At 51.1% G+C, this 22,658-nt stretch overlaps 1 protein-coding gene across 1 annotated transcript in view; it reads right to left on the minus strand.

Annotated features, from left to right (window-relative positions):
• SHROOM2 (shroom family member 2) overlaps positions 1 to 22,658 on the minus strand; it is a 126,895-nt gene that overhangs the window by 58,592 nt on the left and 45,645 nt on the right. The window contains exon 2 of the mRNA XM_032880223.1: positions 7,739 to 7,890. Coding sequence (XP_032736114.1) covers positions 7,739 to 7,890 — 152 coding nt within the window. The remainder of the gene's footprint in view (positions 1 to 7,738; positions 7,891 to 22,658) is intronic.

Here is a 22,658-nt window from a genome sequence, read left to right on the forward strand (position 1 = left end):
ATACATGGCACACAGGTCCTCTCCCTGCCAGTGGTGCGACAACGCGACCGTGTGCTGGGGATGGCATGCTGGCTTACGTCTACTGTGGGGTACAGCGCAGACAGTCCCTGCTTTTAAACAGGACGAGAATTCAGACAGAAATTCCCTAGGGGTCTAAGTAGCCGAAACGGACACCAGACATCAAAGCCGCACTTTGCACAGAGGCCAGGCTCAGAAGCGGCCTTCCCACAGCATGAAAGCACCAGGGTTCCTGTCACGAGGCCGGGGCGCCCCGCGTCCTTCCCCCCGGCCAAGGGCGAGTCCTCGTTTCTGTCTCAGCCTCTGGTGCTGCCCCTGAGTGTGTCCGCTCAAAACACTGTGTAGGAAGGTCACGCCATGAACATGGCCAGAACGGGAACAGACCCAAATGACTGGCTTTTTCTAGTAACTTCTATCATCTTCACATCAATAAACCTATTCGTGTCAGAAAAGAGAAAAAAGAAAGACGATCTCACCCGCCTATGTCCACTGACTGTGCTTACCGCCCAACTGACGAACACACGAGTAAGCCCAACTCAGTGCTTTAAAAGGGAGTCAACCCAACTTCCTGGTTACGTTTCTAGAGAATGGATTTTTTTTTTTTTTTGCCAAAGACACTCAGGCACTCAAATGTCAGACACTCAAATGTGTAGGCATTAATAAAACTAATTATAAACAGCTCTCAGCATCAGCAACAGGGCTGAGGAGTCAAATATGAAAGAAATGAAAATAAGTAAAACATTCTCTGCATATTATTAAAATGTCTCTGCATAACCTATTAGAAACCTTCAAAGTTTTCACACTAAGTTTTATAAACATCACTTACATGCTGTGCAATGAAAAAAATCTTAACTTTTTTACCACTCCCTCCTTGACTTAGAATATGAAATGTCTCATGTAAATGGAAATTCATGTGATCAAATTGCTCAGGCTATAAGCTGAGCCTACATTTGAAGAGAAGCGACTCTTCTCTTTCTCTCCTGATTTTACTCAATAAAAACAACAATGGAAAAGAGCCCAAAGACGACAGGGTATCTGTGCAGGTTAATTTCTGGGTCTGCTCTGTTTAACAAGAAATAAGCACAGAGCAAACAGCCATGATCCCCAAAATGCTCGAAACAGAAGCTTTTCCCCTGACACTACAGCCAACACCTGCAGACTGGCCTCGGAGAGCACAGGGTTCCAAGGACACCTGCCAACACCCCCACTAAGGCCCCCAGCCTGCAACAACACACAGACACACACACGCAGACACACAGACACACACACACACAGAGGTTCTATCCCAGGAAGAGTTCTCAGGAGGGCAAGGGAGGATGGACACAACCTGCGGACGTGCTGGCCATCCCCGTGCTCCCGCGGCATGGCTGCAGGAAGCTGCTTCCAGGAACATCTGTGCCACTGCATGTCAGGGCCACGCACAAAGCCACCTGCTCCAGGACAGCTCCAAGCAGCCAGGAGCAGAGGGGAGCACAGCACAACACAGGCTCGCTGTGAAATACGCTGCAACTGAGCGAATTCCAGAAAACAACGCATGTTGCAAGAAATTTGCTCATGGCAAGCATGGCTGCACGCACGAGATCTGAAACCCCCTTTCTTCATGTATGTAACCATTCCACAGCCCCGCCAACCCGTACAACCGCCCGCAGAGAACCTGCATTAACCCTGGGCGTTAATCTGCTCCCGGATGCAAGCTTAGTGCGAGCTCAGTGGCCGTAATCAGAGTCACAGCCGGTGTCAGGCCACCAGCTAAGAGGCAGAAGAGTCCACAAAACCCTACTGATAATTGGGCCCTGCTCCAACTGCTCACGACAGTTCTGAGTCTTGGCTGAGAGTTGGAGTAACGATGAGGCAGGCAGCTGGACTGCACTGCAAGCAAAACTAGGATTACCATAAGGATTGGAAAGAAAAGCCAAAAGGGCGATGGGAAGTTTTCCAAAATAACGAATGGCATGACATTGAAAAGAAAGGTTCCACAGGCTCTTGGAAGTTATCCGAGCTTGTGAGGAGCTGACCTGGGAAGCGAGGAGGATGGAGGGCTGTCCCGGCACTCGTCATGCCCGCCCGCAGCCCACACTTTATCTAATCACTAGGCAACAGGCCCCCCCCCACCCCGAGTGAGATGCCTGCCTCCCAGATGCACCGCGTGCCCCACGCCGCACACCTCTCCCACGGCGAAGGCCTGTCGCCTTGGCTACAGGGATCAGGGAAACGCCACCTGTGACCCAGTTTCTGGTCTCACTTCACCTTCCCCAAGCACATTTGCTTAAGCCCCTGGTGCTGCCCAGCACAAGCGCCCGGGGCTGTCTGTGCAGACGCCCGCAGAGGACCCCGGCAGAGCCGCCGGTCAGCCCTTGCAGCGCGGGCCCTGGGCAGATGACAACCGTGCAGACACATATCAGAAAAGGTTTCCGTCTCTGCGCCGCACCTTCCTGAGAGCAGCACTTCTGGGCCAAGTAGGAGTAGGACCACAGAGGACCTGGGAGGGAAGGACCAGGCAAGGATGTCCCGCTCGGGCTCTCCTCAGGGTCCTGCAGTCCTTCTGCTCCCCCACCCCTGCCACGGGCAGGTGACCCCGTCGCACCTCCACATCTGACAGGTGGCACACACCACCTGGGCCTCGCGCACGGGGACATGTGTGCACCTGCTGGGGATCCCACTTACAGCGCTTTGTTTGCAGCCAACACCACTCAGGCAGAAGGGAAGCGCTCGCTCTCGTCTGTCTGGGAAAGAAACGTCACCAGGGATGGAGATAGAGATCTGCGCACGGCTCCGGCTCCAACGCGACACCGCCCCAGCCCCGGCTTCCCATCGGTGCCTCCCGTGCCCCCTGAAACAGGATGCCACCGCTTTGTCCCACTGGCCCATGGCGATGCCTTCCTGGCTGCCGGGTCCCCTGACCGGCTCACACACTGAAATAAAGCCAACCGAGGAGGAAAAGAGAGCCAGCAGCGGGGTGCCTGGGGGGGCGCAGCCGCCTGGGCGTCCGACTTGTGGTTTCTGCTCAGGTCGTGGTCCTCGGGCTGTGGCATCAAGCCCCGCGTCGGGCTCTGAGTCTGCTTGGGATGCCGCTCTCCCTCTCCCCCTGCCCGTCCCACGAAAATAAGTAACTCTTTAAAAAAAAAAAAAAAGGCCTGGATGGCTCCATTAGTTCAGCGTCAGAGTCTTGAGCTCCGGGTCCCGAGTTGGGCTCCATGTGGGTGTGGACCCTACTTAACACCAAAACAAAACCAAAAAAACCCCCAAAACTCTGGGTCAGGATTTGACATGGAGGTTCATATTCCCGTCCCCGAAACCTCCCAGAAGCACCAAACCCGCGCTGGGCACTCTGGGTCTTTATCACAAATGCTGCCCTTTCTCGGGGGGCACCTGGGGAAGCGGCAGATAGTAGCAGAATGAAGTCAAACGAAGGCCGGACAAGCTCACTGGTTATGCGGGCAAACACACAGGGCACTTGTGTGTTTGGGGTTTGACCTAGGAATAATTTACAGGGCGCCTTTTTATAAACTGGCCACTTTTTCTTTTCTTTTTTTTTTTTTTTTGAACAGCACACGATCTCTTTTGGAGCGCTACATCGAATGCTAGACAAGGCTAACGGATGTGAGGGACAGATGCGTGATCGGCGGCTGCCTGCGGACGGGTGAATGGAGGAAAATGGCAGGGTTTAGGCACAGATTTAATTTTAGAGAAGAATACATGTTACCCATTTCAGAGAAATTATTTTTATTATTATTTTTTTAATTTTATTTATTTGACAGAGACGCAGTGAGAGAGGGAACACAAGCAGGGGGAGTGGGAGAAGGAGAAGCAGGCTTCCCCACTGAGCAGGGAGCCCAATGTGGGGTTTGATCCCAGGACACTGGGATCACGACCTGAGCCGAAGGCAGACGCTGAACGATTGAGCCACCCAGGCACCCCAGAGAAATTATTTTTAAAAGTATATTGAGGCCTCTGTAATAAGGAAAATCTAGAAACTCAGTGTGAGGTTTCACTGCCCCTTAGAAAATTTAGAAAATTTTAAAATTAGAAAATTTAAAAATTTAGAAAATTTAATTCATGTTTCTCAACAAAGCACCATTTCACACTTTTTTCTATTAGGTAAAAGTAATATGCACATAGAGTAGTAAAAATTAATCCAGGGGCACCTGGGTGGCTCAGTCAGTTAAGCACCTGCCTTCGGCTCAGGTCATGATCCCCAGGTCCTGGGATCAAGCCCCACTTTGGGCTCCTTACTCTGCAGGGAGTCTGCTTTTCTCTCTCCTTTTGCCGCTGCTCCCCTGCTTGTGCTCCTTTTCTCGTTGTGTCTGTCAAATAAATATATAAAATCTTAAAAACAAACACCATTTCACACTTTTTCCTACTAAGCAAAAGTAATACCCACGTAGAGAATTACAAATGAATCCAGGGACGCTTGTGGGGCTCAGTCGGATAAGCATCTGCCTCCAGCTCAGGTCATGATCTCAGGGTCCTGGGATGGCGACCTCCATAGGGCTCCGTTGCTCAGTGGGGAGGGAGTCTGCTTCTCCCTTTTCCTCTGCTGTGCCCTGCTCACTCATACTCTCTCTCAAATAAATAAAATCTTTAAAAAAAATCCAAAAAGTTATTTTTAAAAATTCCACAATACCTGTTTTCAAACTGACACAGTGTTATGTGTCAAATACATTAAAAAAACCCAACATAAATAAAAGTATGTCTGCCAAAAACTAAAAGTGAACACAGTGCTTGGTTTGCTTTTATCTCTTGTTGTATGCATACTGTTTAAACCATGAATTCCCATCTAAACCAGATGATTATTCTGTGCAGCCCTGATTTAAACAAAACTGGACACGGGCGCCTGGGGGCTCAGCCGGTTCAGCATCGGCCTCCGGCTCGGGTCATGACCTCGGGTCGGGGTCCTGACATTGGGCCCTATGCCCTGCTCAGTGGTTAGTCTGCTTCTCCCTCTGCTCCTCTCCCGTCTCGTGCTCTCTTTCTCAAATAAATAAATAGGAGCCTGGGTGGCTTAGTTGTTGAAGCGTCTGCCTTCGGCTCAGGTCGTGATCCCAGGGTCCTGGGATCGAGTCCCACACATGGGGCTCCCTGCTCAGCAGGGAGCCTGCTTCTCCCTCTGTGATCTCTCTCACTGTCGCTCTCTCGCAAATAAATAAATTAAATCTTAAAAAAAAAAAGAACTAAATAAATGAAGAATAAAAACTTAGCCTTTGAGACTACTGTAGCCAGCATGCAAATGCCCACCCTTTCCAGGGTCATTCTTTTTGTCTTGATCACAGAGTAAATACATAAACGCCCTTTGGGGCTTGGCCTGGAACGGAACATGAAGCTACATCTGATGGTTTTTTGGGGACCAGACCTCCTGCTGACTTCTAGGAACACAGGCACACAGAACCCCAAAGGCTGGCTCCTCCTCTTTAAAAATGCAACAAGCTCAGCGGTTCTTATTGTTATAGAAGTAATATGCTACTTTAAGTTACACTTAAAAAAATGGTGAAGATGGTAAGTTTTATGCTATGTGTATCGTACCACGATACTTTTAAAAATTAAAACTGTAGGAACGGGCAGCGCCTGGGTGGCTCAGGCAGTTCGGAGGCTGACTCTTGACTTTCGTCTGAGGCTGTGGTCTCAGGGTCCTGGGATCGAGCCCCATGTGCGGCTCTCCACTCAGCAGGGAGTCTGGTTCAGGATTCTCTCTCATGCTCTGCCACGCACCCCACCCTCACTTGCTCTAAGAAATACATAAATCTTTTAAAAACACCTGGAGGAATAGGACAGACACGGTTCTCTGACTGCTTGTATGCACTGTGCGCAGCTGGACCCTGTGGGGCACCTTCCGTGTCCGCAAGTGCTGACGGCACTGGGAACGGCAGTACTTTACACGGCGGATGGTCTCCCATTCACGTAATTTCCCTTTGCTGAGTATCTGGGATCCCAGAAATGAACACTGTGCGTCCAAGATACGCCTCCTGAAACACGCTGCGAAACCACCCACCAGAAAGCCTGTCTAATCCGTATCCTAACGGGCAGTATATCAGGTCTGTGCTTGGTCCCCGCAATCTCACCAGGTCAGAGGCCGGGCTACTCTACTCTCTGCCCGCTCGACAGTCAAGTAAAGCTGCAGATTCGCCGGGGAGACAACGTTCGGCAACCCCAGTCATCCTAGGGGCCGGCGAGGAGGCCTAGATAGTGGGTAACGCCGAGCTCACCTCTGCGCACCAAGCTTCCGCTCCCACAGTCATCACTACACTGTCTCCCGCAGAGTGCCTCGAGAACACACACCCTGCCTTAGAAAGGTCACTAACACGACCCCAGACGAGTCACTTACAACATGACAGCATCTCTCCTACCTCATCCTCTCCAAACGGCTCCCAAACTGCTACCTTAGTTTATTTTTCTGACTTACAAAGAGGACAGCCTGTACCACTTGGAAATGAGATTGCGAATTCAGTGTGGCAACGGATTAAGAGTTTTGTGTTTTCTTCCTTGTTTTTGAGCCTCCTCCTTCGATAGGATTTGACTCAAAACAAAAAAAAAAAAAGTGAAGTCCTTTGGGAACAGGGCCTCAAGTCGGTATTAAAAACTGAAGTAATAAATGCCTGAGTCCATTTAGTTTTGAAAAAATTTATAGGCAAGAGGCGCCTGGATGGCTCAGTCGGTTAAGTGCCTGCCTTTGGCTTAGGTTATGATCCCGGGATCCCAGGATCACGTCCTGAGTCAGGCTCCCTGCTGAGAGCAGGGAGGCTGGTTCTCCCTCTCCCTCTGCCTGCCGCTCCCCCTTGTGCAGGCTCTCCCTCTCTGTCAAATAAATAAGTAAATCTTAAAAAAATATATTTACAGCCAAGCTTAGAAAGACTGCACTAATTTTGCTAAAATTTAAAAAAAAAATGAATAAGGGGAGGGTGCAGGGGGGCATGCACACACTTTATGAGGAATTAGCCAACTCAGAAAATGCAAGATGGAAAAATCATTCTTTATGAAGACCACAAATGCCAAGTTACGGGGGTCCAGGAGTACTGCTGGAGCTCCCATGTCTGAAAGCATCACATTCCTAATTCCCCTTTTCCACCTTCTTTTTTTTTTTTTTTTGGAAATTTTTTAAGTTTTTTTTTTTTTTTTTTTTTTTTAAGACTTTGACAGAGAGAGACAAGGCGAGAGAGGGAACACAGGAGAGGGAATGGGAGAAGGAGGAGCATGCCTCCCGCTGAGCAGGCAGCCTGATGTGGGGCTCGAACCCAGGACCATGGGATCATGACCTGAGCCGAAGGCAGATGCTCAAGTCCTGCAAACTTCCTTCGCCATCTGATTTGTAGGAACAGGCAGCTTGCTCACCCCTCAGACCTCAGCCCAGCGCTGGAAACTCCCTCTGTGCCCAGTCAGGCTTTATTTTAGCATAAAAAATGAAAACGCAGCAGCCTGCCACCTTGTGGAAACGACAGGAACAACACTTCATCTGGAACACATATTGTGCAAGAAAAGATAAAAGCCTTCAAAATTCACTTCATATATCAGATGAACAACCCCTAGGAATACAAGAAGGCATCTTTTGAGATTCTGACGCTGGATTCATCCTTGGTCAAGAGATGTAATTCTACGTGTACACAGACACAGACACACACACACGCAATCAAGCCCAAGCTGGGACTGCGTGCGGGGATACGGACCGGCCACGCCGGCTGCTCCTTCACCCACTTCTGTCTGTAAAGACGGCACGAGGCGCGGGTCTTACCTCTTCACTACGAGCTTCAGGGTTTTATGAGAGCCCTTCACCAGGCAAATCGCCTCCTGTCTAAAGCCCGAGAGATCGATGTCGTTGATGCCGACGATCTCGTCCCCCGCCAGCAGCTTGTCCACCGCCGCCGCTTTACTTCCTTCTTCAACCTGCGGCAGAGAAGCACGTCTCGTGAGCTTCCAAATGTGCAAACCGAGCGCCCAGAACTCGGCCAGAAACAACACAGAGGCGACGCAGGGGACCCACAGGATCTATGATGGGCTTTGGGATCAGCCCGGACCCCTCCCGGGCCCCTGACGCTGCAGTGATTCCTACCTGGGGAAAGAAGGGACGCACCCCTCTCCCCGGGCTACCATTCGCAGGGGGAACGGGAAAGAGCCCGTGTGCTCGGGAAGGCTCATAGCCTGGAACCGCAGACCCAGAGACATGGGCTCGGCCCCCGGATCTCTTCTATCCAAGCAGAAAGGATGGATTATTTTCATTACTTGTTCTTTCTCGTACGTTAATCCCACACCTAGATTTCTGTAACTGCTTGAGAAAGAATTGCAAAACCGCAATGCTCCCCCACGTAAATATACAAGTGAAGAGCTATTCGTATATTCAGAGAACTGTGCAAGCATCGTGTCCCATTTTAGAACACTTCCCTATGCCTGGAAGAAACCTGGCAGCCGTGGGCAGTCACTTCCTGAGCCCTCCTGGCCCTGGCACCCAGCAACCTACCACCCATCTCTATGCATGTGCCTGTATAGACAGCTCATATAAAAAGAATCCTACAGGGCGCCTGGGTGGCTCAGTCGGTTAAGCGTCAGCCTTCGGCTCAGGTCATGATCTCAAGAGTCCTGGGATCGAGTCCTCTGTGGTTCTCTGGGCTCTGCACTGAGTGTGCTTCTCCCTCTGATGCCCCCCCACCGCCCCTCATGCTAGCTGATTGTCTCTTGCAGGAATAAATAATAAAAAAGACTCCCACGACACGTGGCATTTGTGCCCGGCTTCTTTCACTCAGCATAGAGCATCAAGGCTCATCCACGTGCTAGCAGCAGTCAGGACTTGACTCCTTTCTGTGGCTCAACGACAGACATCCCGTCCTACAGAATGCCACGTCTGACTTATCCGTTCGTCAGCGGCTGGACACTGCAGTTTTTCCTTTCTGGCTATTATGCTGCTGTGAACAGGGTGCTCGAGCTTCTGGGTGAGCATGTGTCGTCACTTCCCGTGGGTCTCCACGCAGGAATGAAGCCGCTGGCTCCTAGGGCGCGCATGGCGAGTGCTGCGGGAGCGGTCAGGCCGTCCGCTAGCGCTGCACAATTTTACCGGCCGTCCATGTCTGAATGTTCCAATTCCTCCACATCCCTGCTAACACGTAGCCATCGATTACAGTCCTCATGAGATCATGTTACGCTCTGCATGACTCCGTGCTAAACACATATGTATGAACATGTAGAGACTCACGCAAAGCTTCAAGGTTGCCCGTTTGAGAACTTTAATCCTGAGAAATCAGGATTTTCCTTTTTTTCTTTTTTTTAAAGATTTCATTTATTTATTTGACTGAGAGAATGAGCACAAGCAGGGGGAGAAACAGGCAGAAGAAGAGGGAGAAGCAGGCTTCCCGCTGAGCAGAGAGCCTGATGTGAGGCTCGAACCCAGGACCCTGGGACCATGACCTGAGCCAAAGGCAGACACGTAACGACTGAGCCACCAGGCACTCCAATCCTAGCTTTTCCTATATAGTAATCATCAACTCAGCAACAACAAACCCAGCCTGCTTTCTGTACTAGCACTTGGCAAACTAGGGCCCATGAACTAAACCCAGCCAGTTGCCTTTTTTTTCCCACCAGTAAATAAAATTTTTTTTTTTAAGATCTTATTTATTTATTTGACAGACAGAGATCACAAGTAGGCTGAGAGGCAGGCAGAGAGAGGTGTAAGCAGGCTCCCCACTGAGCAGAAAGCCTGACGCAGGGCTCGATCCCAGGACCCTGGGACCATGACCCGAGCCGAAGGCAGAGGTTTTAACCCACTGAGCCACCCAGGCGCTCCCCCAGTAAATAAAATTTTACTGGAATACCACCACACCCACTTGTTTATATACTGTGATAGGACAGAATTGAGTGTTTTGGCCCACAAAGCTTAAAGTATTTACTACTTGGCTTGTTAAAAAAAAGAGAGAAGTTTGCCAACCCCGGTTTTAGACCAAAAAACTATTCTCTTTACAAACTGCTAGGAAAACTAGTGAAGACAGTTCATGGTTACGAGCCTATCTGTGTACAGCCAAGCAGCTCACCGGTCGACTGCTGGCCACGCCTAAGCTTAGACTTGCTTCCACAGCCCTCCGCACGTGCTGGAGCAGTGCGTTTTCCCTGTGCGGCTGAACCACCGGGTACTGCGACCGACAGTGCCTCATTTCTGCAAGTGCACGGCATTTTCCTAAAACCTCCACCTGGATGCAAGGACAGCCGAACTCTTCGGTTCACCAAGCAATCATTCGTTGCAACACCATAAACAAAATTAAATGGCTACTGTTCACCAAATGGACTGCTTCATATTTTTGTTAATAACTGGTTTCAAGAGTCTAGACAATTTTATCCCAAGGTTAGGAAGTTTCCACCCACCCAAGATTACAGCCCCGGTCATGTATGGGCAAGGCGCAGGTTACACGCAGTGGAGAGCCTGGCTTTTGACACGTCCCCTGGGAGACGCCAAGGGGTCATCCAGGTGGAGGGTGCAGTGGACAGCTGGTGGTGGGAGGAGGGCTCCCAGGGACAGGTGGTGCACACATGGAGAGACCCCCAGCAGAAGGTATTTAAGGACGGGAGGGGTGGGGAGACTGAAGAACATTGCTTAGACAGAGATAGAACCACGGACAGAGAACCACATGGAAGGAAACCCGAGTAATTAGAGCTTTAGCAGAAAAGGGGCCATGTCAAAGGGCAGGAGATACAGGAGGAAGAGTGAGCGTCCCAGGAGCCACTGCCACCAGCACCACCAGAGTCCTAGTCGGGGGGACCCCTCAGGGGGCGCTTAGCAGCTGGGGTCCCTACCTGGGACAGCAGCACCAATCCCCCATACTGGGACCCGCGGGTTCAGACTCTGTCCAAGTAGTGCCTAGATCCCTTTCATCTCCTCCCACCCTGCCTGCCAAGCACCAGGCATGTGACGAGCAAACGAAAATCTAGAATATAAAGAAAACGCATTTGGAGAGTAACTTGGGTCTGTACGTACTTACTGTTGCCTAAACACTAGCAGTTAAATGCTTTGGTGGGGTGAATGCAAAAAGGCCATCATGTGGGTGAGTTCAGACTTGGTATTTATTCTTCTGCTAAAGATCTAGAGAGTAAGTCCTCCGCACAAGCAACTGGGCTAGATGGGCGGCGGGGGAGGGGGCGGGTCTTGCAAGATGGGAGTTCCTGCCTCGAAGACCTTTCTAGGCTTCAGAGACCAACACTTCCCAAACTATAATGTGCAGACGTATCTCCCAGGGTTTAAAATGCAGATCGGATTCAGCGGGTCCAGGGTAGAGGCTGAGCTTTTGCAATTTTTAAAAAGATTTTATTTGAGAGAGGGCATGCAGTGGGGGTGGGAGCGGGTGGGAGCAGGCTTTTCACTGAGCAGAGAACCGGATGTAAGTCTTGATCCCAGGACACTGAGATCACGACCTGAGCCGAAGGCAGGTATTTCACCGGCTGAGCCTCCCAGGCATCGTGGCCTATATTTTGAGTGGTTTTCAGAAACGCACATTTACAATGTACAATTCATTCTGTCCCCGATTTCTCAGGACACAATTTTGTTTTTCCCTTTCAACACTTACGCACTCCAAGTGGAAACCACTGAAAGGTCCATGAGGAAGTGAATCCATAATGAAAATGCCGTCCGGCCACACGAGGGAATGTCGGTGAGCCTTAAAAAGGAAGGATGGCCCGGCACGTGCTATCACATGGATGGGCCTTGAGGACGTGATGCGCCGTGAAACACGCCACCACAGAAAGACAGGCGCTGTGTGAGCCCGCTCAGGGGGACCCAGAAGAGGCCAGTTCACAGAGACAGCACACAGGACAAAGTTCCACAAGGGCTGGGGCACTGGGAGTCACGGTTTTGCGGGAAGATGAAAAAAGTCCTAATGTTCATTAAGGGTCGCCCTATGCCAATGTCAACATCACGGAGTCACACGCTTGCAAGTGGTGGAAACGGTTAAGTTTCGTGTTCCGTACTCTTAGCATCATCACACCCTCCTGATCTCTAACGAGAAAAGGACCCTGACCCACTGGAGGGGCGCCCTAAGTGCCCTCCCTACAGGGACTGCCTCCGAATCCGAGTGTTACGAGAAAGTCTGGAGGCAAAACCACTCTGATGAACGCCGTGCAGGGTCCAAGGAGGGACAGGTACCGGGGTCTGGCTCGGCTACCATGGGGTGGGTTTCTTGGTCTCACCCCCATAAACCCTCCTAGGAACCAGTTTCGTAAAACTCTCTGTAGCACAGTCGTCTCCGGTGGCTTCGCCATGAAGACCTTGTGACTTCTCGTCTGTAAATGAAGACTGCGTGGCAAAGTGCCCTTCCGCCTCGTCCTGACCACACTCCACACCCACACTTCCCAGAAAAAACAGGTCTGGGTTGGGCACATAGAGCAGCTGGGTTTCTAGCCCCTGGCTGGCTTCTTCGCCAAGAGAAAGTTTCTCTTTGGTATTGACTGTGCTTACCGGGAAAGCAGCTATAAGACAAAGAGCAGCCGTGAAAACTTCCATTTTGTGCTCCCCCGCCACCCCCCGAAACAGCTATTAGGTAGGATTCACTGGGCTCGAAATTGGTGAAAAATAAACCTGACGTCTGTGCTCGCCGCGGAGGATAAGGACGCCGGCTGCCTGCATTTTACAGCAAACCACATACGTGACACGTCTGCAGAACGTGGGGGCCACCACAGGGCCACTGTGGCCGGCAACGGTCAGGCAAAGTCCCCGAGGTCCCTGGGTTCACCTCGGAAGAGCCCCGCGCAAAGGGGCAGGCAGGCAGAGACAAATCCTTCCGTGCCCACGATGCACACCCACGTGCCACGCTCTTTGCACGTCCAGAACGGAAGCCCCAAGTGCCCACGGCAGGTCACACAGGCCGCACCCTGAGTTACCGACCTGCGTTCCAGATGGAGGACGCGCACCCGCCGTCCCCGGGGAGGCTTTCAAAAATGAACATATGCGCGCGCACGGTCTGGAACTAAAATCCAACCGAACGAGTGGCAAGGCGATGATGAGAGTGTGGCGGGGTCAAACTGGCCAGGATTCGGCCACGACCAGGCATGAAGTATGGACTCCTGCTGCCCTCCCCACCCCCCACCATGGACCTCATGAAAAGTGTAACGAGCCAGCGGCAGAAGATCACATACTGCATGCCCTCATTCACACGAATTAACTGAAGTGTCTGTAATACGCAAACCCATAGAGACAGGTGGGGGACCTGTGGCTACCTGGGGCTGGGAGGGAGGGGGACTTCTGTGGGGGGCGGGGATGATGTAAGGGTCCAGGGCACGTTCTAAGGGGGATGGAGATGTTCTAGAACGCAGGGTGGTGATGGCTGCCCCACTTTGGGAATACAGTAAGAATCACTTGCATTCACGGTATACTTTGTATACAATTTTTATATCAGTTGTACACTTTGGGTAAAGAGTACGGTGTGTGAGTTAGATCTCACGAGAGCCGTCCTATATATTTTCAAGTGAGTTGAGGCTCCTTCTCTTGTTACGGGGGCAGGGGCCGGACTGGGGAATCGATCCTGACTCGATCTAAGGGATTCGAGATGAAACGTGCAGGTGTCCCACGACGTGCAGAACGTCTCATTGTTCTCACGGCACTGTACCGGCTGGAAACGGCAGGGAGAGAAAGAGCTACCGAGAGTCTTCTTGGAACAAAGTTTCTGGACCTGGGGGAAGGGGCGTCACAGATGATCACGAGCGAAGGCCCACAAAGGCAAAAAGAGTCCAGTCCGGTAGGGGACTGAGGGGTGCCTCACCCACGGCAGCGGGAATGCGAGGGCCTTGGGGAAGGAAATGAGGTTTTGCGCATCAAAAGGACCCTGGACACAGCTTGAAAGGAGGAGCGTGGGCGGGGGAGGACATTCCCCGGTGAGGTCTGCACGTGGAGACAGGGTCAGAGGCAGGAAGCCTAGGCGTAACCAAGGAATGTCAGCCTGGCAGGGTGTGAGGCTTTCACAAGGGAGTGTTTGACGATAAAGGCAGAAGGGGGAAGATTAGGAACTTGACCTTGAAACAGAACCTGGACAATATCCTGTATGCAGTGGCGGCCCAGAGAAGGTAGGGCGTGGAAACAGGGAAGTGACATTATTCAAGCAAATTCTTCTGGAAGATTAATCCTGCAGGCAGACGCAAGATGAGTTTCTCCTGCCCAAGAACAAAACAGCAAGGAAGAAGATCCTTTTTTTTTTTTTTTTAAAGGTTTTATTTATTTGACAGAGAGTTCCCAGGTAGGCAGAGAGGCAGGCAGGCAGACAGAGAGGGAGAAACAGGCTCCCCGCCAAGCAGAAAGGCTGATGGAGGGCTCGATCCCAGGACCCTGATACCATGACCTGAGCTGAAGGCAGAGGCTTAACCCACTACTGAGCCACCCAGGCGCCCCAAGGAAGAAGATCCTTAACTCCATCTTGGCACCAGACAGAAACAAGGGCTCACAGCAACACAGGGCAGAGAACGAGTGTGAGCAAGGACTCCAGAATCCGTGAGGCCTCACGGTGTGGTCAGAGATGACGCCACCCACCAAAACAAAGAGGCCAGTGGTGCCAAGGTGTTGAGCTCCAATGAGTCAGAAAATCACAATGCCCAGAGATCAAAATGAAAGAAGAAGGGCACTGAGTCCAATATCCTATTTCAAAGGCCATGAATCACACCTGCGATTTTATCAGTTCTCTCTCAAGAATGCTTCACCGTCCAGACAATAGGCCCTCCATGACAAAGCAAGGCTTTTCGTTAGACAGGAAAATCCCCTGAAGTTAGGCTTCAGTTTGCTTAATTTGAATATTTTACTCATTCTCCTCGAGCCGGGTTGCTGCAGAAAGGAAAGCTGACTCACCCAGGGGAAGTATCACGTTGTGAAATAATCTGAGTGTGTATCTATCGTAACAGAGAAGCCCACTGAAAACTGGAAACTTCCACCGAGATGTGTGAAGACTTTCACAGGTAATCATTACAGGCCCCCGTGGCGGGAGGAGCCCTGCCAGCCAGGCAGCCCAGCTTCCAGAAGGTTCTCTCTCTCCAGCATCTCGGCACTTGACTGTCACCCTCTCCACTGCCCAAGATGATGTGCAACAGAAAGGTCAACTCAGGCGGACGGCTGGGGAGGGAGGCCCAGAGGAGATCCACAAGTTGTTGGCTACAACCTGCTCCCGCAGAAGAGGGAATGAAGCAAAAAGTCTTCAAAGAAAAAAGTACCAACACGAGGGAAAACAGGCAGAGGGGCTAACCCAGAAACTACAGATCCGCCTGCAGAAAACAGAGAAACTAAAGCTTGTGCAGGGCCCGGCCTCCAGAGAAGTGGAGACGGAGGAAGACCCGTCTAAGATCATACGCTGTGTCTCACCAGCGCGCCCTTTCTCCCAGTACAATGCATAAGATTTCCTTCCTATTTTGGAAATGTAAGCCTTTTAGTAGCTCTAGGAATATTTCTCTTAAAGACTTACTTATTTGGGAAATGGAGAGAGAACGGGGGCCCATGCAAGCAGGGGAAGGGGCAGAGGGAGAGGCAGAGGGAGAGAATCTCGAGCAGGCTCCATGCAGAGCACAGACCCCCTACACGGGGCTCTAGCTCACGACCCTGAGATCGTGACCTGGGCCGAAACCAAGAGTCAGGCGCTCAACCAACAGAGGCACCCAGGTGCCCCAGCAGCTCTACGAATACTTTTAAGGAGGTTATCCCACCTCATCCAAGTTAGATGTAAGTGTTTGTTTGTTGGTTTGAATGTATTATTCCAGTTTATTGTGTTTGTTTTAAGAGGTAAACTCATTTGTTGGTTATTTTCTGGTACAACCAGACAAGAGCGGGATACTGAATCTCGGGAGGCTCTGGCTGTCTGGGGGGTCAGTGTGACATTCCACGGGTGGGGCCGGTACAAAGCACACGACATGGCAATTTGGAGTCATGGTGGAATACTTAACACTTCCCAAACAACAGGTGCAACAGGCTGCACCACCAGAAGCTCAGCCATGTGTCCGTGCGGCACCCAGAGACCCACAGAAGGATGTCCATGCCGGCACCATCGGTAACGGTGCAAACCCGGGACAACCCAGATGTCCAGAACGTAAAATACGGGACTACCGAACGGTCTTGTCACATTGTCTCCGCCTCAGCACTGCCAACATTTGGGGCTGGAAGATTGCCTGCCTGGGGGGGCGTGTTGGGCACAGAACGTTTATCAGCCACATCCCTGATCCCCTCGCTCGAAATGCCAGTAGCATCCAGCACCCCAAACTGTCATACCTAAAAATGTCTCCAGATATGACTCAACATCCGGTAAGGGACCAAAAAACCCAATCCTTTCTGCAGAAAGGATTAAGTATCCCAGAAGACCATTACCGCTCTCACTCAAAGTGAGCCCTTCCCAAATCTCAATTCAGTGTCCTGCCATGCGACGCATTGGGCACGGCAAAAAGCAAGAAGCGGGCAGTCCTGCACAGAGAGGTCTCTGTGGTCGCTGGCAACCCCGCAGAAGGCCCATCAGGCCGGACGGAACCGCCGTGTCCAATAAGCCCATCATCACCATGAAAAACAGGCCTTGTTGTTCTGGGTGCCACAAGTCCCACCCCGACATTACACACCCACCACTAAGAAGCCTTTGTTCTTTCTCCCCGAAGAAAACAGTTCTTCTCGTCCACGGGCCATGTTGGCCGGGTCCTCTACAATTCCCACCCCCAGCCCCGCCAGCGACACGGACACACGCTGCCTGGCTCCATCCCGCACAAGGCCCTGATCTCCTCTAGCCCTGGACCACATGCCCTCCTCACAGCCTCCCGACTGTCCTGGGTGTGTCGCTGAGCGCCGCCCCGGACCCTGTCAATGGTCCCCAGTGTAGGCTCCTGGCCTGGCAGCAGGACCAGCGCGTCCGCGAGGATACGGCACAGACGGATCTGCGCTCCTTCCCTATCCAGTGTCTGTTCCAAGGCCGCGGGCAACCCTGCTGGGAAGGGCGAGCAAGGAGAAGATGATCCCTGAAGATCGCAAGGTTTTTGCCTAAGGCCCTGATCTTGTCCTAGTGTCACGGGAGGAGAAGCCCACACCACAGTCCTGGTCTTTCCAGCTCTTGGAGCAACAGCATGGCAGGCAGGCTTCCCCCCACCAAGCTGCCCGGGTTCTCACCCTGCTACCAGCGTGGTCGAAAACCAACGGCGGGAGCCCGGCCCCGCCGCCTGCGGACATGGCTGGAAGGACTGTGTTTTGCAGTTTTCAAAGCAGAAAAGCCATCTGAAAGGGCTGATAGGCAATCACGAAACAGGAAAAGGAACTGCTGGACATGAGAACAAAGTGTCCCCGCTTTTCAGAGCACACGACTGTTTAGTTTTCATGGACATGCCCAGCCTAGTGCTGTTTCAAAGATGCAGCGCTTGCTGCTGCAGATAAGGCCGCGCTGGGCCCGGCGAGGGGGGCTACCCAAACACAGCTCACCTTTCCTTCGGGGACACCCCAAGCGCCCCGCAAGCCTTCGTCTCTTTCCTGGGAAATGACGGATGACCTCAGTCAACACAAGGGCTTTCTTTTGGAAGAACTCTCTGTGATCTTCCCAGGGAGGGTCTGTGTCCTGCTCGAATGCACTGCCAACACCTAATTCCCAGCGGGATCCTGCAAGGTGGGGACTCCGGGGGACGGGGTCAGGTCACGGGGGTGGATCCCCGAGGAATGGCATGGCTGCTCTAACACGAGACCCCACAGAGCTCCGACAGGGCTCCCGCCCTGGGAAGACGCCGTGGGAGGACAGCCGTCCGCACTGCAGCAGGGGGCTCTCCCCAGTGGCCAGCACCTTGATCTCCGACTTCTGGCCTCCAGAACTGTGAGGAGTAACTTCTCGGATAAGCTGCCCGGCCTGCGCTATCTTTGCTACAGCAGCCCGGAAAACCCCAGACATCAGAGGCGCAGGCCAGGGCCCAGCAAAGCAGGGTGGGGTTCAGAGTGGGGGGTCAGGAGTGCTCTGCCGCACCATGCGGGAACTCTGCACACTCGGCCCTTTGTCCAAGACTCTGCTGGTGTGCCCACCTGCACGCCGTCTGTCAGCCTCCGTCAACTCCCAAGTCCGGCAGGCCTGACTGCGTCTTTCGGGGTGACGGCCCCCCCAAACTACTTGCCTTCGGGAGCCCTCCCTAGAGTCGGAATCGCCCTAGGAGGAGACAGCCACCACAATTCCCCGCAGGGACAGAGGGGATGGGAGCAGGGGACAGCGGGAGGCCGCAGCAGGAGGCAGAAACATCTGGTGCCCCTGGGGATGCTGCAGCTGCTGGACAAGCGGCAGAGAAGGACCCAGACAGTCCCGGCCAGGGCCCTGGAGGCGGACAGCGGGGCCGGGACACAGCATGCAGGACAGCAGTCAACGGCCTCAGTTGCCCGCTCCCGTCCAATGCCCGGGGCAAAGTCCTTAGAAAACCAGAACAATCCATCCAGCAGACACGGATGCTTTCGAATGAGCCAGAATCCTTTTAAATCCGGATCATTTATCTTTCTTGTAATTTGAAAATCAACATACAGAATACTTCTAAAAAGCAAAAAAAATTTTTTTAAATTACAAAAGCAAACAAGGTATGGAGGGGCATAATTTATCATGTCTGAGAAACAGGCTAATAAAACCTATAATGTCTTGCTTATTAAGACATACTGGATCTTCCCCGACCCCCCAAAAATCTAGCAGGAATGGGGAGTCATTACATTTCTCCTCATCTAAGGCTTGTATCCCTTGCTGGCAAAGAAAAATGGTATAAAGCACTGTAACAGAAACAAGACAGATCAACAGAAAAAACCTTGGAGCGGAAGAGGGGCTGGTACGTCTAAAATCCGATTGTTCAAACGCAGTGGGACTGCGCAAAAGCAGGTTTTCCTGACACTACACACATTCCTCACCTCATCAGTAATATTATTTCTCCACAGTGAACTGAAGTCAGACTCAAACCCAAACAGCCAAATGATTATCTAACTTGGAACTCTTCTCGGTCACGAAAAAGAACACTGAAGGTTTAAGCTACTCTGACGGTAAGGAGAGGGCACAAAAAAATCAGAAACGCTCTGTTGACTTTTTCCAACAGCCAACTTGCACAGGCTGAATCTTCGATCCTTAATGTTATTTATTTCTCCTGAGCTCATTCACAGCTTTGCGGGGAGAAAGGGGAAACATTCTTAGGTCTTAAGAAAAAAAAAAAAAAAAAAGAATCAAAATAGAAGGACTTCATTTCCCTAACACAGCAGAGCCACACAGCCCACAGCCAAGCCGGGCAAATTTGAAGCTTTGTGCTGTGCTTTGGGGGCGTGCAACCTTTTCCCAGATCTCAGACCTGGCTTAGTAGCCCACCTCCTCTTTTTCCCAGGTTAAAGACGGAATTATTCACCAGTTAACTACAAACATGGAGTTACTTTTATGTGCTTAGTTTACGATAGGCAGAAGTGTGCAGACGCAAGGCACAGACATGCCAAGAACCCCACCACACCCCCGGGGTTGTGCACATTGGGGGTGGATGGAATCACCATTTCTTCCGGGGCCTGGGTTTAATACAACGTGGCCAAGCTCGGCAAAGTCATTTTTTAAAAAAATTATTTTTACTGGGGTGCCTGAGTGGCTCAGTGGGTTAAAGCCTCTGCCTTCGGCTCAGGTCATGATCTCGGGGTCCTGGGATTGAGCCCCACATTGGGCTCTCTACTCAGTGGGGAGCCTGCTTCCTCCTCTCTCTCTGTCTACTTATGGTCTCTGTCTGTCAAATAAATAAATAAAAATCTTTAAAAAAATTATTTTTATTATTTATTTGTCAGAGAGAGAGAGAGAAACTACACACACAAGCGGGGGAGCAACAGAAAGAGAGGGAGAAGCGGGCTCCTCACTGAGCAGGGAGCCTGATGCGGGACTCGATCCCAGGACTCTGGGATCATGACCTGAACTGAAGGCAGACGCTTCACCGACAGAGCCCCCCGCCCACCACAGGCATCCCAGCAAAGTCATTTCTTAAAAGCTAGCTGCAGCCTGGCTTAATTTTTTTTTTAATATTTTTTATATCTTTATTTAACAGAGAGAGAGAGATCACAAGTAGGCAGAGAGGCAGGCAGAGAGAGAGGGGAAGCAGGATCCCTGCTGAGCAGAGAGCCCAATGCGGGGCTTGAACCCCGGACCCTGAGATCATGACCTGAGCCCAAGGCAGAGGCTTAACCCACTGAGCCACCCAGGCACCCAGCCTGGCTTAATTTTATCTCTCATGCTTTATCCAGTCCTGTAAGGACAAAATTACATGTATAATATATATTTGTCTGTTAGGACTGATTTAGGACTACTTGGGATTTTTAAATCACTATTCAAAAAAGTAGGGAGGGAACTGTTTCCCATGACAGACTATAAAAAAATTCTATCCAAGGGCCTGGAAAATAAAGTCAGCACAGATAACAGTGACAGATTCCAAATACAGCTAAAATAACCAACACAACTGGCAAAGGTTCTCTTCACTGTGTGCGATATTCAGAACATAAGAAAGAAGTGCGGTTTTTTCCTGTTTACAAAAGAGTGAAGACATTCTATAATTAAGATTTTTAAAAAGCCAGATTTAAAACGTAAGTGACAAAAGAAAAAGCAAACAGTGTTCTTGGTCTCTTCATGTAAAGAAAGGTCCTTGAGGGGCGCCTGACTGATGCAGTCGGTGGAGCGTGTGACTCTTGACCTCAGGGTTGTTGGTTCGAGTCCCACACTGGGTGTAAAGCTTACTTCCAAAAAAAAAGAAAAATCTTTAAAAAAAAAGAAAAAGGAGAAAAAGAAGAGTCCTTGAATAGCTCTGTATCATGGATAACATTCTTTGACATGGTATGTGGTAAAATTATTGGTGCCAATCAAAATCACCGAGGGGGATTTTATAGTAAGACCAGAATCCCATGTTCCTATTCATTCTGACTCTTTTCAATTTAGTATAATCCGACTTTCCATAGTATGACCCCAATTTAAGAATGGCCATCCCGGGGGGTCTGGCGGACTCAATCGGTGGAGTGTGCAACTCCTGATCTCGGGGTTGTGAGTTCAAGCCCCACACTGGGTGTAGAAATTATTTACAAATAATACCTTTAAATAAAATAAATAAATAGCAACGCAAATGGCCTTGCCTCCGCGCTTCGAGTTTGTTTCTTACTCTTTCCCTGCTTGGTTCCTGCAGAACCCAAACTGCTTATCTGCTGGCTTCTACTTCCACTCCTAAAAACAAGGAGCACCTGGGCCGCTCAGTATTAAGCCTCTGCCTTCGGCCCACGTCATGATCCCAGGGTCCCGCATGGCGGGGGGGGGGGGGGGGGGCCTGGTCGGCGGGGTGCCTGTTTCTCTCTCTTTCTCCTGCCCCGCCTGTGTGCTTTCTCTCTGACAAATAAGCAAATTAATTAATTAACAAAAGAAAGAAACAACTGCAGGGAAGGCCAGGCAAGTTTGCCCTCCCTCCAGCTGTGTAGAAAAGCACACCAAAGGCCACAAAGAGAGGGGTGTCGTGACACTCACTAGGAGTGGGAGGAATGAGTGGGCACCTTTATACAGAGAGAAACTCAGAAGAGAGAACAGCCCCTGTCCGGTGCTTTGGGAAGCTCGCCGTGCTCTGGCCTCGGCAGAGGCTGGGTCTGGAGGTGGGCTGCAGCCCCGACCACCCCTCAAGGAGATCCCTCTCCCCTCAGAGATCAGATACTCAAAAGGGGAATGCCCAGCAGCCTGACGTAGGACTCAGCAGCCTTCCAAACTGGCAAAGCACTGCGAGGTTCCAGTGGGGGATATGCTTTAGCATGGCATAGGTCCTACCTGAAATGTAATGAAGGCACATCCCCTCCCCCCAAGCTCTAATTTAAATAAGATTACTGCTACTAAGACTATCCATTTTATACCTGTTCCTTACAACAGAGTTCTCAGGAAGCCACTGCAGATGAAAGGTGAACCTGTTCAGTCTGAGGTTTTCTTTTCTTTTTTTCTTTTTTTTTTTTTAAAGATTTTATTTATTTATTTGACACAGACAGAGATCACAAGTAGGCAGAGAGGCAGGCAGAGAGAGAGGAGGAAGCAGGCTCCCTGCCAAGCAGAGAGCCCGATGCGGGGCTTGATCCCAGGACCCTGAGGTCACGACTGGGCCGAAGGCAGAGGCTTAACCCACTGAGCCACCCAGCCGCCCCTGAGGTTTTCTTAAATAAAAACAAACATATAAATACACCTACCACGCAAGCATTAGGTGAATTAGCAACACCTATCATCAGGTGTTTTATTACAGTATGTCCGGCCTGAAGTGTCAGCAACATACAAGATTCAAAAGCACAAACAAAAGTAACGAGAACGTGGACACAGCCGCGCAAGGGAGAAGACCGCGTGAAGATGGAGCTGGAGACTGGCGCGCTGCGACCACAAGCCGAGAAACACCACCGGTTGCCTGGAACCACCGGAAGCTGGAAGAAAGCAAGGAAGGATCATCCCCAGAGCCTTGCTGACACTTGCTTTCTCCCAACCAGCTTCCAGAACTGTGAGACAGTAACTTAAGCGGCCAGTATGCAGTCCTGGGTTATGACAGCCCCAGGGAACTTCTGCATCACATTTTGCCACAAGGACAAGGCTACGATGAAAATGGACACAGGACCTTCTGGCACAGCAACTTAAAGTTTCCAGAATAAGACTGTGTTCGGAGCAAGGGCTTTCCGAAGACTCCGCAGCAGCGCCCCTATTGGCCACCTGCCTTCTGGAGAC

Source organism: Lontra canadensis, unplaced genomic scaffold (genome assembly GCF_010015895.1).
Source record: "Lontra canadensis isolate GAN:19392208 unplaced genomic scaffold, GSC_riverotter_1.0 scaffold68, whole genome shotgun sequence".
NCBI lineage: Eukaryota > Metazoa > Chordata > Mammalia > Carnivora > Mustelidae > Lontra > Lontra canadensis.